General features: G+C 45.2%; 1 protein-coding gene across 1 annotated transcript; it reads left to right on the forward strand.

Annotated features, from left to right (window-relative positions):
• The first annotated feature begins 4,079 nt into the window (after nt 1–4,079).
• On the forward strand, nt 4,080–16,507 carry IBA57 (iron-sulfur cluster assembly factor IBA57). The gene is made up of 3 exons (XM_024208285.3): nt 4,080–4,974; nt 8,137–8,483; nt 12,411–16,507. The coding sequence occupies exons 1-3, from the start codon at nt 4,628–4,630 to the stop codon at nt 12,803–12,805; spliced, it is 1,089 nt and encodes a 362-aa protein (XP_024064053.2). The 5' UTR covers nt 4,080–4,627; the 3' UTR covers nt 12,806–16,507.
• Nucleotides 16,508–17,116: the final 609 nt, after the last annotated feature.

Below are 17,116 nucleotides of genomic sequence, written 5' to 3' on the forward strand. Positions count from 1 at the left end.
GCTCATAACACATTTCACTACGCACCAAGGGGAAGAAAGGGGGAGGGTACATGCAAGATCATATTGAACCATCTATTTTCAACTGCCAACATTTATAACACTTTGTTCATAGTTAGCACCTTTCATTCAAGGAGCCCAAAGCACTTTGGCTCAGCTCCTCAACTGGAAGTTAGGAGCCTAAATAACTTTGAGGATCTGGACCTTTGCCCTCAGTTAAGACTCAAAATGCTCCCAGTGAACATCATTTTACAAGTGGAGAAACTGAGGCAAGGAGTCTCATAAAAAAATCTCATGTATGTCCAGCTCACCCAGCAATCACATCATCCTGCCTCTCTGCCTTTCCTTGCCAGTGTTCACCCTCATTACCAATGCTAGCATTTCCACATTGGCTAGAACCTTGCTAACTCATGCTAATAACCCAGCAGAATGGGTCTGTTGGAGGGAGTGTCCAAGGTCACCTAAAATCACATCCACAGGTTGTTTCTTTTTCTTTTTTCTTCTCAACATTGTTTTTTTCTGTTTACGCAGCTGCCTAACAAGTGTCTGCTTTCATCTGGGAACACCCCGTGCACTAAGCAGAATTAAAAGCCAGATAACGCTGCATTGAAAGGGAGGGAAAAAGCTATGCTCTTCAAAAGTGGGCAACGGAAGGAATCTGGCTGCAGCTCAAGGCCAGCCATTTAAAAAGGGAGTCAAAACCATCGTAGCTACAAATCTGTTGCAACAGGACAAGGCTGCGTGCCAGACAAAGCTGTGGCCTATGGTAATGGTCGAGATGTTGCTGTTACGCTGCTAATGCTGGCACACAATGACAGCTACTGTAGAGGGAAATTCACCCCTGTTGCAGAGGGCCAATACAAGGGCTATGCACCATTTAAGTTCAAAGGTCTGCTCCCTGTCAAGCAGTGGAGGGGACAGGCACTTAGCACCTGCAGGATCAGCCCCTTTTATGGCTTTGAGTTCAGTGGAACACTAGCATTGTGAAGCTCACAAGTGGCTGCAGCCATGGTATGCCTCCTATCCCCATGGTCCCCACATTTTTCAGCATTGCACTCCCTCCCTGCGGGGGCTAGCCCAGCCCCCCCCGGAACATTCCTCCATTCCCCCTTGGGGGGGGGCGCACCCCACAGTTTGTGGACTTCTGTCCTATCAGCTCCACAAGATCCCAGGTGACAATGTGAGCTAAGGCTGTTGTGGTGTAACTGTAAAAGCTGATTTTGCATTCACCCTGGGACCAAGATAGTTTGTATTTAAATGTAAATTAACTCAGCCAGCATCACATTCAAGAGGTTGATTGAAACAGATGAAAGCTGGGAAATTCAGGATGAAGCTGACACTTAGGCTATGTCTACACTAGCAGAGTTTTTGCGCTGTCAGTTTCAATAGGTGATAGTGAATCGATGAAAGAAAAGCGCTGGTTTGTGTACTCACTTCCACAGGCATCAGAGAGTGTTTACATCTGCAGCACTTCCAGCGCTGATGAGAGCAGCGCCCTGAGGGCAGCTATCCCACAGTGCAGCTCTCTCCATTTGGACAATGGGCCTTGTGGGAAGAGGGTGGAGGGTGATCACGGGGCATCCTGCATCCCTGCACAGCCACCTCTCCTCAAACACTGATCAGCTCCAGTAGCTCAGCATTGCTCCAAGCAGGGGATCATCTGCTCCATGGAGCAGCCATTGTCACCTGGCCAGATGATAAGTGAGCACTTGCCAAGAAAACAGGAAGGGGAGTTTCAAAGTTCCCGGGGCTTTACAGGGGGAGGGGTGGATGTCTGTTTACCTGACGTCAGAGCAGCAGAGCTGCTGGCCAGAGTGGTCGCCTAGGCACTGTGGGATATCCTGGGGAGGCTAAAGCTCTGTAAACAGGAAGGATGTGTCTTCACTTGCACAGCATCGCAAAAGCATCACCCGTAAGAGCTGTACAGCTCTTGTGGAGGTGGTTTTCTTTTTGCGGTGAGTTTCACCGCAAAAAAAAGTCATTGGCAAGTGTAGACGCTCCCACGGCTTTTGTGCAAAAAAGGGACTTTTTCCGCTTTAAATGGCAAGTGTAGACATGCCCTTAGTTCTTGTTCATATTGTGCCTCGCTGCTGACACCAAACATGGTATAAAACATCCCCTACTGTCCTGAGATCCTTGTAGAGGACAGAAAAGCTCTGAGGCAGCATGGATAGGCACTGGACTGGGAGTCAGGAAACCTGGGCTCTATCACTATTCTGCTGTATGACCTTGGGTAAGTTACTGTCCCCTCACTCTGCCATTCCCCCCTTGCACCCAGTGTCTGTCTTGTCTATTTAAACTGTAAGCTCAAGGTCAGAGACTCTCTCTTAACTATGTGTATGTTTAGCACAATGGGGCTCCAATTTCAGCTGGGGCTGTAGACAGTACTGTAATATAAATAAGTAGTTCAGGGCTGAGTGGCAGCCTATACTCAATTGCTTCTGTCAGTTCTAATAAATTAATTTTTTTTTCCAGTTTTGAAATGTCTTCCTCTTATTATACAGCTGAGATCCCAAGGGTTAAGTTTTGCTGCAAAACTTCAGTCGGATAACTTTTGCTGTCTTGAGTTAAACATACATGTTCCGAGCCTTGGTACGCAGAACAGAGAATAAGCTTCTGGGGCAGGGGGAGGAGGAACAGAGCACAAGCCTTTAGAGATGACTCGATAACATGTTTTAAATCTGGGAGATGATTCCACTGTAATAAATTGGAGTTTCAAGCAAGGCTATCATAGTTCTTAGCATATATTTCCCCTGGAGTTAGTCTAGTATTAATGAGCCAGGGAATGGTGATTTTTAGCTCTCACCTTCACATTAGCAAGTCATTTTGACAAGATGCTTCCATCAGGGTTTTTTTTATTTCAGAGCAAAGTAACATAACTCAAATTCCAATCTTATTAAACATTCTGTACATTACCATCAAATACCACAGTGTGTTAGCAAAGAAGCTTTTGATAATGTTCCTCCTCAGTTTTCATTTAAGCCTGGGGGAGTAGCGAACAGCTTAGAGTGCAGCAGAAAGCTTGGGAAATGCTGGAGAACTAGCATTAAGAGTCAGGCATCCAGGAAGGCAACTGGCAGAGCAGGAAAAAGCAGAAAGTCAGGAAGCAGAATCAAAAAGAGAATTAAACAAGGCTCAGGGAGCATGTAAGGAAGAGGAGTTTAAAAGAATAGTGAGGAGAGGCCTCAGCAGAAGGGAAGCAGCAGCAGAGAGCTACGGAGCAGTAAAAAACACTTGGAAAAGCTTAACCCTTTGAATGGGGGCATTTTCCAGTGTACCAGCCACTGAGTACTCAGGAAGATTTGTATGTACCTGCTCCAGTGATTAAAGGAACAGCAGAGAAGTCTGGAAAAGATTAAGCAACACATTGAAGAAAGAGAGGGACAATGGAAATGGACAAGCAGGGAGAGGCCCCAACCCCACAGGAATCATAGCACAAATATTAAATTGATTTTACTTGAGGCACTTCCCTTTGCTTCTTTAGAGAAAACGTACCTCAGTTCCATACGTGCACTATGACATGTAAATAGGACCCGATCTTCAATTCCTTGGTGGCTGGAGGATAACGTAGGTCTTATGTGATCCCACCAATCATATATCCCCTCTCTAGAGTTAATAGCAATGCAGCGTTTGAGTTCCTTAGCAGATATGTAGAAACATGTTGAATAACAACTGCCAAAAAAAAAAAAAAAACCACCTCTAGGTCCAAAACACATCCTCCTTTTTCAAGCCCTACCACGTGGCTGATCAATTCCCAGAGAGCAGGAGAAAGATGGCACAAACAGATGACCCCAGCTGTTTTAGTTAGGAGATGGCGCTACATAGTGTATCTATGTCAGAACTGCACCTACTGAGGACAAGCGTTGCAATTTAATCCTGACTACTTCAAAACCAAACATATTCAAAGAAAGCCAAGCATATGCTTTGTTCAGGTTACGTATGGGCCAGGTGCCAAGTTTAACAACAAAGATGGGTCCTAGCGGCCTAGTAGCTTGAACATTAGACTGGGACTCGGGAGACCTGGGTTCTAAACCCAGTTCTGTCACTGGTCTGCTGGGTGACCGTGGGCACCTCCATGCCTCAGTTTCCCCACCTCTAAAATGGCAAGACTGACCTCCTTTGTACAGCGCTTTGAGGGCTATGGCTGGAAAGCCTCCCAAGCTGCTGGGAAGGGGCAGTCTCGCCTCAGCCTGGCTCAGGCGGTGGGTGTTTGTCAGCCTCGCCCGGTGCCACCGGCCACTCTCTGGGAGGTGCCAGTACAGAGGCAGGGTGCTGCTGCTGCACCAGGCGGGGGTCAGGGTCAGAGCAACAGGGAGCCCCCAAGGCCAGATATTGACTGGGGGGGGGGGTGAACCCCCCAGTTGCCAGTGGGGGCCCAGAGGGTTGCCTGAGGCCTTCCCTCGCTGGCGGAGGCTCTGACCCCATAGCTCCACCCCGCAGGGCTGTGGAGGGGCACTGGGCGTGGCTACCTCCGGAGGGGCGGAGTTGAGGGGCGGAGGGAGGAGCGTTTTGTTACCACTCGCGCTCCGCCTCGCCCCCAACCTGACGCACGCAAGATGGCGGCTGCGACGCCTACAGAGGTTGCTCCCGTCGGTCCGCCCTGACGGGCCTCCGTCTCTCTCGCGTCGCCATGTTGGTGAGGGCGGGCGCGGCGCTGCTCGGTCTACCCCGCCGCCCCCCCCGGTGGATAGGTGGGGGCGGAGGGATGAGGCGGCTGAGCGGGGGCGCCCCTCCCCCACCCGCGGCTGTTCGGTGCTTCCCGCTCAGCCGCGCGCTCCTGCGCGTGCAGGGGCCCGAGGCGGACACGTTCTTGCAGGGCCTGCTCACTAATGACGTGGCGCGACTGATGTGGGGCGGGGCGGACCGTCCCCCGGAGGGCGGGGTTCCCTCGCCACAGACCTCGCCCCCTCCGCGCGCTCAGTACACGCATGCGCTCAACGTGCAGGGCCGGTGCCTCTATGATATCATCCTCTACAGGTGAGACCAATGCACGCGGGGGAGGGAAGACGTGGAAGAGACCATTGCTAGAGTCAGTACCACTATGTTGCGAATATGGGAGCAGATGAGTTTGCTAGCTGTGACGTCAGATAGGGATGTAGTGGACCTAATTGTATAACTTGGCCAGATTTGGTGCGTGCAAAGTTAATTTAAGAGCTGATTGAGCAAAACACTTAAGCCCTGGAAATGGGTGTAATTTAAATTAAGCGTGTTTTAAGGATCTTGCTCATTTGGGGCCTTCTTAAATTATTTGGTGTGAATTTTTAAAAAAGGTATCTTAAGTCATAAGCCCATTGCAAATTAAAGCAACCTTACAGTAGTAAACTTGCTGGCCTATGCCATGGAGGGAGAGATGCCTTTGTTTCACGTTTACAATGGTGGTTTATTATGAATAACTGTTGGGGAAAAATCCTGTTGAAAAATGGTGGTGTTCTTTTAATGTCAACTAGGCATAGCTAATGTTACAGGGCCTGATCTTGCCTTTGTCCATGGTTGACTTTGTGCATTAGTGATGCTGTAATCCAGGGGTAGGCAACCTATGGCACGCGTGCCGAAGGCGGCACACAAGCTGATTTTCAGTGGCACTCACGCTGCCTGGTTCCTGGCCACCGGTCCGGGGGGGCTCTGCATTTTAATTTAATTTTAAATGAAGCTTCTTAAATATTTTAAAAACCTTATTTACTTTACATACAATAATAGTTTAGTTATATATTATAGAATTATAAAAAGAGACCTTCTAAAAACGTTTAAATGTATGACTGGCACGCGAAACCTTAAATTAGAGTGAATAAATGAAGCCTCAGCACACCACTTCTGAAAGATTACCTGCTGTAATCAATGAGACCACTTACAGTGTGTAAAGTCAAGCGCATGTGTAAGTCTTTGCAGGATCAGGGCCATATCAGTCCTACAATATGCATTAGTTTAGTTTTTCTTGTTCATAAAAAAAGGTGGATGAAAGATCTCATCTTTCCCCATTTAAATTAATATGTGTTGTTTTGTTCTCCCTTCACTTCTGTTCTTCAGAGGTAATTCCTATCACTACTATTTAAGAATTTTTGTGTATTTCCCATTTCACATACAATAATCCCCCAAGATGTTTCATGCAGTTGATTGTAGTTAAATGTCTTTTTTTAATCTGTAAATAGTGCCGGCACAATGGACTCTTGATTGATGATTGGAGTCTGTAGGCATTATCACAATGTAAATAAGTAATAATAAGGTGCCCGTTTCTAATGCATCCCTCACTATAGTACTGAAGCACCAACTCTAAAAATGTTCTATGATGATATATGAACATATTGGCTTTGATTTTTCCACTGCCTTATGCAGTCATTCACATCTGTGCAAACTTGGTTTAAACTGCTACCAGAGTAGAATGGCAACATTGCACATTCCTTTACATAATTGTAAGCAGTGACAAATGGGGCCCTCGGATATTCTCAGCTCAGTTACTATTACTTAACATTTATATTGTGATGGTGCATAAAAGGCATAGAGAGGTCAGGCCTCATTGTGATAGGCACTGTACAAAAATACACAGTTGCTGCCCATAACAAGTGGATGATGTGAACAAGCAGGCCGGGGTAGGGGAAACAGGATAACTAATATAATAGAATGTGTGCAGTTCTTAGCTATTCAGAAGTAGCGATCACAGGCTTCATCTTCCTAGTTGTTATCAGATTACAGTTTAATCTACGCATTATGGAAGACGTAAGTTTTGAGGAGGGACTTCAAGGAGGGCAGTGGTGGATTTAGAGTTAGTGGGGCCCTGTGTGCAGCTTCACTTTTGGGGCCATCCCCTCTAGGGACCCAGACAAGAAAAGGAATGTTCTCTCTTATCTCCCCGCCCCCCATTTTTCATTCTTTTTTTCTTCATCCTCCTCCTATATTATAAGTAATAGGTAGTAAATGAAAATAAAGTGAGGTACCTTGTCTGGGGCAGGGGGTTGCGGTGCAGGAGGAAGTGTGGGGCTAGGGCTCTGGGAGCGAGTTTGGGTGCTGGGTGCGGGCTCTGGGCTGGGGCAGGGGATTGGGGTGCGGGAGGGATCGGGGGGCGGCACTTACCTTGGGCAGCGCAGCTCCCAAAGCGACCGGCAGACCCCTCTGGCAGCGGCTCCTAGGCGGGGGGGATCAGGGGATCTCTGCACACTGCTGCCCGCAGGCACCGTCCCCACAGCTCCCATTGGCCGCAGTTCCCAGCCAATGGGAGCTGCGGAGTCGGCGCTTGGGGCGGGAGCAATGCGCGGAGACATCCCCCCCCTCAGGGGCTACAGGGACATGCCGGCCGCTTCCAGGAGTGGCATGGTATGAAGGGAGGGAGGCAGCAAGGGCGGGGAGCCGCCTTAGCCCTGCTGCGCTGCTGCTGGAACGTCTCTGTGTGCCCCGTAGGGGGAAGGGGGGCAGCGGGTCTCCATGCGCTGCCTGGGGCAGGAGCAGCGCGCGGAGCCGCCTTTCTCCCCACCAGGGGCACGCAGAAACGTGCCAGCAGCCAGCCGCTTCTGGGAGCGGCGTGGGGCCACTGGCCACGGAATGCAGGCAGCCTGCCTGCCTGCCTGAGCCCTGCTGCGCTACCGGCCGGAACTCGGGGGCAGGTTGCTAGATGAGATTTGTCCTGCATTTTGGGAGCCCCCTGTCATTGGGGACCCCGTGCCACTGCACTGTTTGTTTCATGGTAAATCCGCCTCTGAAGGAGGGTAAGATGATGGCTTACTGGGACTGGGAGTCTTTTCCCACTTATTGAACGGGGTCAGGCATGGGTGAAAACACATTTGTCAGAGCAGTGGACAATTGGGTGCTCACGACTGGCATCATTGAGAGTGATGGCAGGAGTTGACCTTCCAATAATAGAATAACTTGGATAGGTTTGGTGGGACTTGGTGAATCTAAGTGTAGATTTCCATTCCTTTATAATTTTACAATTTTGTTTGCTTTCTTTGATTTGTTTTGTTTGTTTTAATAGAAAAAAAGTATGGTGCAATCATTTCATAGTTGTCCAAAAGGTTGAGTACTGCCCATATCAGCACTAGTAGCACTCAGTAAATTCTGCATATCATTGGACTTGGCTCAGGATTAAGGTAAAAGACTCTGGTGAAACTACTTCTTCTGTTTCTTTTAACGTTGTATGTGTTACTTTTTCAGGCTTCATGAAAGTCAAGAAGAGGAACCAAATATCCTGCTGGAGTGTGACTACTCAGTGCTGGATTCTGTTCAAAAGCATTTGAAATCGTACAAGATCCGGAGGAAAGTAAACATAGCCCCCTGCCTTGATCTCTCGTTATGGGCAGTCATCCCAGAGGAACAGTCTGGAGATGTTTCCAGTACCCTTGATAAATGTGCAGCCAAAACTTTGGTTTTAACTCCTGATCCCAGAGGAGAAGTCATGGGTTGGAGATTGATTACAAACAAAGAGGAAAATCCACTAGAAATTGTCCCTGGAAGTCATATAGGAAATATTAGCGATTATCATAAGCACAGGTACAAACAAGGTAAAGCCGATTTAAGTTTTATACACTAGTGAATTAGGAAAATGAGGGAGATGTATGTTACTATGAGAACTCCATACTCAGGTTCTAATGCAAGACACTAGAAGAAGTTAAATGCTAAGTATTGGATGTCTGAATGTGTTTGCTGACATGGTAGTAAATACAGCTCTTGTTTAATACTTTTGGACTACATTTGATGTAGTAACTATAACTATATTTTGAATACAGTATGCAGCTGCTGGGTTTTTTAAATACATGTATGGATGTGGGCATGCCTAAAGGATTACTGGTTTCCATATGGTCAGACATTTTTGTGGTTTGAGTCATTTTGATTATTTTTGGAATATTAACTGTGCTTGCTTGTTTGTTTGCCTGTTGCTGTGGAAAAAAAAGAACGAATGTGGCCTGTTTAGTAAAAATGTATGACTGGATTCATAAAGAAATTTACGATCAAAGCGATATGTATTTGCTTTGAGTTGGTAACTAAGATAACTGCAATCTCATGTGTGTGGGTTCACCATTGTGCCCATGCAGAGCCCTATTGACTTCCATGGGACTCCAGCCAGGCATCAGATGAAACGAATCACTGGACAGGAAGTTGCATTTAATGTGGGCAAAGGGAGAAAAGTAGTATATATTCTTGGTGCTTCAAAGGGGCTAATTTCTCAAAGCTGAGGAAAATTACGAGTGAAGTTGATGGGGAGGGAAAATTTAGACAGAAAAATGTGAATGAAGGTTGAGAGTTATTTAAGAAGAATTTATTAGATGGCCAAAAAGCTGCGATTCCACAATCAAGATAAAGGACAATTTTGGCTAAAAGCCTATCCTGGTTCAGTGGCAGAGCAAAGACAGTAATTATAAATAAAAAAGCAACATATAACAAAAGGAAAAAGGAGGAATAGATAACTTCTAATTTATATTTATTGTTATGAAGTGCAGATAATAAGGGGAGTTAAAGTCATCAGGGAAGAATCTATGGCTGGCAGGGCTAAGGACAATAAGGAGATTTTACTTAAAATCAAATATATTAGGAACAAAAGAAATCCAAGAAATGGTATAGGCCCATAACTAGGTGGAGATGGTAAAATTATTAATAATGATGCAGAAAAGGCAGAAATGTTCAATAGATATTTTTCTCCGTATTTGGAAAGAAGCAGAATGATGTACTTGCATCATATATGTCTGATGAAGTACTTTCCATTCTATTAGTAACTAAGGAGGATGTTAAACATCATCCACTAGATATTAACAGGCCTAGATAACTTGAACCCAAGGGTCCTAAAACAGTTGGATGAGGAGCTCTCTGCCCACTGATGTTAATTTTTAATTAATCTTCGAATGCCAGAGAAATTTCAGAAGACTGGGAGAGTGCTGATGTTGTGCCAGTATTCAAAAAAGGCAAGCAAGATGATCTGAGTATAGGCTGGTTAGCCTGACAAATCCTAGGCAAATGAATGGAAAATCTGAAATGGGATTCAATTGATAAAGAATGAAAGGATAGGAATATAATTAATGCCAATCAATGTGGTTTTATGAAAAATGGTCTCGTCAAACAAACCTGATTTCATTCTTTGATGAGATTACAAGTGTGGTTGATTTTTGTAAGGTAATTGACTTAGTAATGCATGATATTCTGATTTAGAAAAGTGAGCAATATACAATGTCAACAAAGCAATAATTAAATGGTTTAAGAACTGGCAAACGGACAGATTTCAAAGTATTTGTCACTGGGAAATCATCACTAAATGGGTTCGGTCCTGGTGGGATTCGTACTAGGTCCAATGTTATTCAACACTTTATCAATGATCTCGAAGTAAATATAAAATCGCTGTGGCCGACACAAGGATTGACAAAGATATATAATGATGAGGACAGGGCAGTCATACAGACTGGATCTGGAGCACTTGGTAAGCTTGGCACATTCAAACAAAATGCATTTTAAAACAGCCAAATGCAAAGTCAGACATCGAGAAACAGGGAATGTAGGCCATACTTCCAAAATGGGGGACTGTATCTTGGAAAGCAGTGACTCTAGGGGTTATAGTATACAAGCAAGTAAAATATGAGCTCCCAGTGTGACACTAGCAAAAGGGCTAATGTGATCCTTGGGTATAAGGGAGAATAGTGAGTGAGTAGGCGTGGGGAGGTGATTTTGCCTCTGTATCTGGCATTGGTGAGACCAACGTGGGAATACTGTTGTCCACATATTTAAAAAGATTTTGAAAAACTAGGGAGGCTGTGTAAAAGAGCTACAAACATAATTTGAGAGCTGGAGGCAAATGTGTTCTAGCAAGAGACTCTAGAGCTCAATCTGTTTAGTTTATCGAAAAGACGATGGAGAGGTGACAGGATTAGTGTATAAGTATCTTCTTGGGGAGGAAATGCTAGGTACGTACTAATGGGCTCTGTAATCTAGTGGAGAAAGGCATAATATGAACTAATGGCTGGAAGCTGAAGCCAGACAAATTCAAACTGAAGATAAGGCACAAACTTAATAGTGAGGAAGGGTGGTTAACCACTGGAACAAACTACCAAGGAAAGTGCTGGATTCTCCATCTCTTGCTGTCTTCATATCAAGACTGGATGCCTCTCTGGAAGATGCACATTAGCCAAACATAAGTTATTGGGAGCAATACAGGGGTAACTGGGTGAAATTTAATAGCCTGTGATATACAGGAGGTCAGACTAGATGATCTAATTCCCCTCTTTTGGCCTTAAACTTTGTAGGGTCTGCCCTTCCAGATCAGATTGCAGGACAGGATCAGAGCCTATCTTAGGCTTGGTCTACACTAACCCCCCAAATCGAACTAAGGTACGCAACTTCAGCTACGTGAATAACGTAGCTGAAGTTCGAAGTACCTTAGTTCGATCTTACCTCGGTCCACACGCGGCAGGCAGGCTCCCCCGTCGACTCCGCGGTACTCCTCTTGCCGAGCAGGAGTACCGCAGTCGACGGCAAGCACTTCCGGGTTCGACTTATCGCGTCCAGACAAGACGCGATAAGTCGAACCCAGAAGTTCGATTGCCAGCCGCCGAACTAGCGGCTGGGTATAGACGTACCCTTAGTTAAACCACAGTTCTAGGTTTAAAAAATAAAGAAGGGGACTTGCGGCCTAATTTTCATAGATACTGAGCCCCTGAAATTCCCACTGAAAATCAGTCTACTATTGGGTAATAACAGGAAATACTTCAGTTAAACTATATTTTTAACTTAAGTATTTAATATATTAGAGTCTGAGCTCCTATAGTACAATGAATCTATGGTCATAATGGAGATGGGTGCATAGTTTGTAATGGATCCACGCCGAGTATTTCCTTCAATAATCCTTCATCAGAAGTTATTTATATTGTCAAAAAGGATAAAATATTAACGTTTCCATAAAGCTGTTATTAACTAATTGGATGTTTTTTATTTCTCTGTATGCCCTGACTTTTAAGATAAAAAATATAATTGGGCTGATTGCTGAAGCGGTATTTTCATTTGACCATCCTATGTTTATTACATAGCTTATGACCAAAAATAGCTCTTTATTGACCCTAAAGTCTACTTGTGTGATTAAGGTGAGCAGGATATGGCCCTTTGTATTAAATGTATATGGGTTCATTTGGGTCCAGTCCTGCCTGGTTTTGACTGCCCTCCATTTCAGTACTGTGCTCGTGAATGCTCAAAATGTCAGTAGATCAGGCTCTAATACAGCTTTTTGGTTCATCTTTTAAATCAGCCTTTGCTAGCTCTGCTCAGTTATGACTAGTGATTTCAACTTGGGTCTCCAACCAACATATTGAAAAACCAATAACTTCAAACTATTTCTACTCCTTTTTTTTTTTTTTTTTTAAATTACAGTTTTCTGAGAACAAGATAGATGCTAAAAGTGCTATACATTGTGAGAGCTGGACAAAACTTATCAGTTACTTCTATTTTCCCCCCAGGAATAGCTGAAGGCGTAAAAGACATCCCCCCAGGAGTAGCCTTACCACTGGAATCCAACCTGGCCTACATGAATGGAATCAGCTTTACCAAAGGCTGTTATATTGGACAGGAGTTAACAGCTAGGACCCACCACACGGGTGTCATCCGCAAACGCCTCTTGCCAGTGCAGCTTTCAGCTCCTTTGCCATTGGGAAGCATCCCTGAGGGTGCTGCGATCTTAACTGAATCGGGAAAGTCAGCTGGCAAGTACCGGGCTGGTGGAGATGAACTTGGCATAGCTTTGCTGCGATTAGCGAACATAAATGAGCCACTTCATATCAATTTACCAGGCGACACTAGTGTGAACCTTACTGCATCTATACCTAACTGGTGGCCAAAAACTACCAACAAATAAATGAGGGATCCTCTGCAGCACATCTGCCTTACTTAATAAACTTTGTCTGATAGGCTGGGAAATTCATTCACTCTCTTACTCCCTTCCATCATATTTTCCTTTTGTCTTTATCTTTTATTTGCAGCACTTGAGCAGGGTGTATTACAGAAGGGTCCTTGGGAGCTGGGCCAAAAGGCAGAAGGAACCTGATGCATCAGCGAGTCACTGACAAAACAAGGGCTAAAGTGGAGAAGCACATAGGAGAGCAGAGAAATATTCAGCAGAGTCTGTAAAGTTCACCTTGTGGAGTTCCTGCTGCTTGCTTCCCCTTAAGGGAGAGGTGTATGGGGAGGGAGATTAAGGAGACTTGGGCTGTGCTGGGCAACTAGGCTCCATCCCTGAAGATCCTTGACCCAGCCACAGCACTCTTGTGGCCCACGCTCTCCCTCTGTGCCCTGTACCGTACTTCCCTCGCTCAAAGAGAGTAAAGACAGGCCGATTATTGCTGGTTGTATCAGTCCGATGGGAATTTGCAAGGTACAGAGGAGATCTCTATACTGACTTCCACTAGCTGGTTAGCTCACCCAAAGCCAAGGTCCCACAGCTATGCAGAGAGGGACTTCCACGGGCTCTGGGACCATAGAGGAGCCTGTCACAGAGACACTGCTCCCCAGCTGTGTGTCTGGGAGCTTTGCTGAGAGTTTTTGTTTCCTCCCACGACATAGTGGATGGTTACATACAGGGGCGGCTCTAGCTTTTTTGCTGCCCCAAGCACGGCAGGCAGGCTGCCTACAGCGGCATGCCTGCGGGACGTCGGCCAGTCCCGCGAATTTGGCGTACTTGCCGCCGAACCCGCGGACCTCCTGCAGGCAAGCCACTGAAGGCTGCCTGACTGCCGCCTTTGCAGGAACCGGCAGGATGCCCCCCGCGGCTTGCCGCCCCAGGCACGCGCTTGGAGCGCTGGTGCCTGGAGCCGCTGCTGGTTACATATAGCTTGAAGAGTCTCTTTGGGGCAGAGAGAGGAGGCTTGGCATGGGTGAGGAATATTAAGGAGTCCAGTGGGGCCATTAAGGAATCCAGCCCCTACTCTATGTGAGAGTGCCCTGTGTTTATTTGGGTGGTGCTGGATCTGGGCCCTGCTGAGTATTTAAGTCTGCCCTCCATTGGATGGATCAAAACTTATTCTGAATATAGTGCTGCATATATTGAAATGCTGAAAGGGGAGGTGGGAATAGAAATTTATTACAATATGTGTCAAATGTTTTTATGTTAGGATTATTTCTGTGGTATTGTAAGGCTTTTTAACAGGAGTGTGCTGCCCATTTCTTTCAATAGCATGTGTTTTTGCTACACTCTGGCTAAAATGTTCACTGTGAATGTTCCTTGCATCAGGCTTTCAGCACCGCTCCTAAATTGCTGATTGATGAGAACTTTTTTTGTCATTACTGTTAACTCTCTCTGAAGGAAGAGGAATGGATTGTACTCTGCGTTTGAAATAAGGATTTTGCTTTTAATACTTGACCACATGGGTGAGCAATGTATGCAGATTGTGTAATATCAGTATGCACTCTACTGCTGCAAGGTCAGCAGAGGGAGCACAATGATCAATGGTATACCCAGAGCTGCCCTGCCATGGCCAGGATACTGGTAATAAAGGCCTGATCTACGCACTGGTTTTGTGCCAGTATAACTATTTCATGTCGGGGTGTGATATTTTACTGAAATAGGTACGCCGGTACAACCCCTAGTCTGCACACAATTATACTTGTATATAGATGCCTTCCCCATCCTTTACGGGAATAAACTATATTGATATGAACAACTTTATACCAGTATAACTGATTTAACTTTGTCGGCAAATGTTGAGATTTTGGTTGGTAGAAATCACAAATAAGTGTACGTATATGCTAGAAATGCTACAGTGGTACAGCTACAGCTGTGCCACTGTAGTTGTAGGCACTTGCTTCAGCGACAAAAGGGGTTGTTTTATCGCTGTAGTAAATCCACCTCTCTGAGATGTGGTAGGAAGGTTTGACAGAAGAATTCTTCCGGTGACCTACACTGGGGCCTAGGTTGGCGTAACTATGTTGCACAGGGCGTAAAATTTTTCACAGTCCTGAGTGATGTAGTTGAGATGACCTAACTTCGTAGTGTTGATGAGGCCTGAGTGTAGACATATGCAAAACTGTGCTGCCAAAAGGAAAATTTTGCCACTAAAACTTTCTAGTGTAGACCAGGCCTAAGTTTATCCATGCTGACACTTTAAATATACTAGTATGGTTAATAGTTAAAAGAGTACAACTTTATGTATAGACAAGCCTAAATAAAGGTACTAAGAACATATAAATAAAATATTAGGACCATGTGCCTTGTGATTCTTTAAAAAAAAAAAAAATGCCAAAAACCATCAGGAGGCAGCCAAAACTCCAGGCTGTATGACTGTTCCCACATAATCTCTTCAAAGCCAATGAAGGGACATATCCCCTCCCCAAGGTGAAATTTCCACTCCTTCCCTGCCAACATGAATCTCAGCCCCATAGAGGGCTCTCTCTGGGAGATGGGGGACAGTGCCCTAGATATGCAGGAGGGAGTAACAATCCTGCCTTCTATGAGAAAGTGCTGAGTAGAGCCTGTGCAGTGCCCTATGGATCTGAGGCCTGCTTGCCACCCACACTCCTGTTCTTCCCAGCTGTCTAACTCTTTTGCCCTTAACTAGGGGGTTTCTCCAGGCCCTCACTTTCCTCACTGCTTCACTACTGCTCCCATCCTCCAACGGCTTCATGTGGCCCACAAATAAGGCCTTGCTGCTGGCTCTTACCGGGGGTTTCTCTAGCCACCTGACTTCCTGGGTGCTCAAACCTGCACCCAATAATTTGGGGCCCCTTTGGCTACTTTTCCCATCTTTGCACCTCCTTCCCCCCCCGCCGGCCTCCTCTGGGCCTCCTCTTCCTCACCCCCCTCTAACCCTAAACTAATTTATAGAAGCGGTGTGTGTTTTTTTTAAAATAAATCAATCAATGTGAACTCAGAAGCGAGGTGTGTGGAAGAGGAGTGAGGGGGATGAATGAGTAGGGCCCTGATTGAATGGGTCTGGAAGGGGCCCAAGATGATGAACTACCCCTGTTTAATATTTGTTTGAAATAACCGTTGTCCAAAGGGCATTTTGTCGTTGCCTTGCTGTAGCCATTACTGTGAAGTGAAATGTATATGAAGAATGCTCATATTCGTTAAAACTCCTCAGGCTTGCTGTAAAAGGAATCTGGAATTACTCATTAAAAGTTAGCTATGTCAATGATTTAATATTGGTGCTTCTGTGTGATTGGCCTGTAGGTTAGGTGGAGTTGGCATAGACAAAGGTCTTTTATTTTTCAGTGATAGTAGTACATTAGTTTGGCAGATGTGCTTGTCTTCACAGAAGGGGTCTGCCCGTATGCCCACTGTAGTCAATGTGGTCTTAGCCCATTCTGGATCGATGTCAAGATGTTAAATTAAGCATCCTCTAACTACCAGAACGGGAAGTTAAAAGATGAACTGGAAGGCTTGTTACCTGTCAAGACGGAGTTCACTTTCTGCCATTTCTCCTGCAATGGATGATATCATTAATACCTTAAAGAGCAAGAAGGTGCACAAGAAGGGTTGTTTTAGGTGGTCAGTAAAGCAGCTCCTTGTGCTTTTTATATAAATCTCCACGTGCAGTTGGGGATCATTTTTCTTCATTTAAAAAAAAAACAAAAACACACACACACACACCACAGTTTTTCTTTAAAGATTACCTGTCACTATTGGACAGGAGCAGGGGGTAGCTGTAATCTTTTGGCCACTGTTGTGCCTCCCTCCTTAATGCCAGTACAACTACCTGTATTTTAACTAGCACTGATCTTGAAGACTTGTCCTAATAACAGTGTACGATCAGTGCCAAGTTTGTCTGATAGTTATCGTTCTGATGCTACAAAACTAAACTGCCTTTGGGATATAAGAAAACTGATAAAGAATCATAGAAATGTAGGACTGCAAGAGACCTCAATAAGTCATCTAGTCCAGTCCCCTTCACTGAGACCATCCCTGATAGGTGTTTGTCTAACCTGTTCTTAAAACCCTCCAAGAAATAATATCACACGTGTTAAATATTTAAAAATAAAAGCATCTATTAAGGCACAAGAGGAATTGGAACTATAAAAGATAAAAGGAATCCTTCACAATGACAGCAATTGTCCCAGTATTCTTCAGTTACATATAGGATTGAAAATCTAATGATCATTGTGAAATAAGTTACCTTTTTCTTGTTGATGTTTTTCATAAAATGTTTATTGGCAGCTCCCATTTGAAGTGTTC

Source organism: Terrapene carolina, unplaced genomic scaffold (assembly GCF_002925995.2).
Source record: "Terrapene carolina triunguis isolate 2854851 unplaced genomic scaffold, T_m_triunguis-2.0 Scaffold111, whole genome shotgun sequence".
Classification (NCBI taxonomy): Eukaryota; Metazoa; Chordata; order Testudines; family Emydidae; genus Terrapene; species Terrapene triunguis.

Coding starts and splice junctions, on each gene's coding strand:
- IBA57 (XM_024208285.3), top strand. CDS start 4,628: ATGTTGGTGAGGGCGGGCGCGGCGCTGCTCGGTCTACCCCGCCGCCCC. Junction 4,975..8,136: donor TATGATATCATCCTCTACAG/GTGAGACCAATG, acceptor TTACTTTTTCAG/GCTTCATGAAAGTCAAGAAG. Junction 8,484..12,410: donor TAAGCACAGGTACAAACAAG/GTAAAGCCGATT, acceptor TTTTCCCCCCAG/GAATAGCTGAAGGCGTAAAA.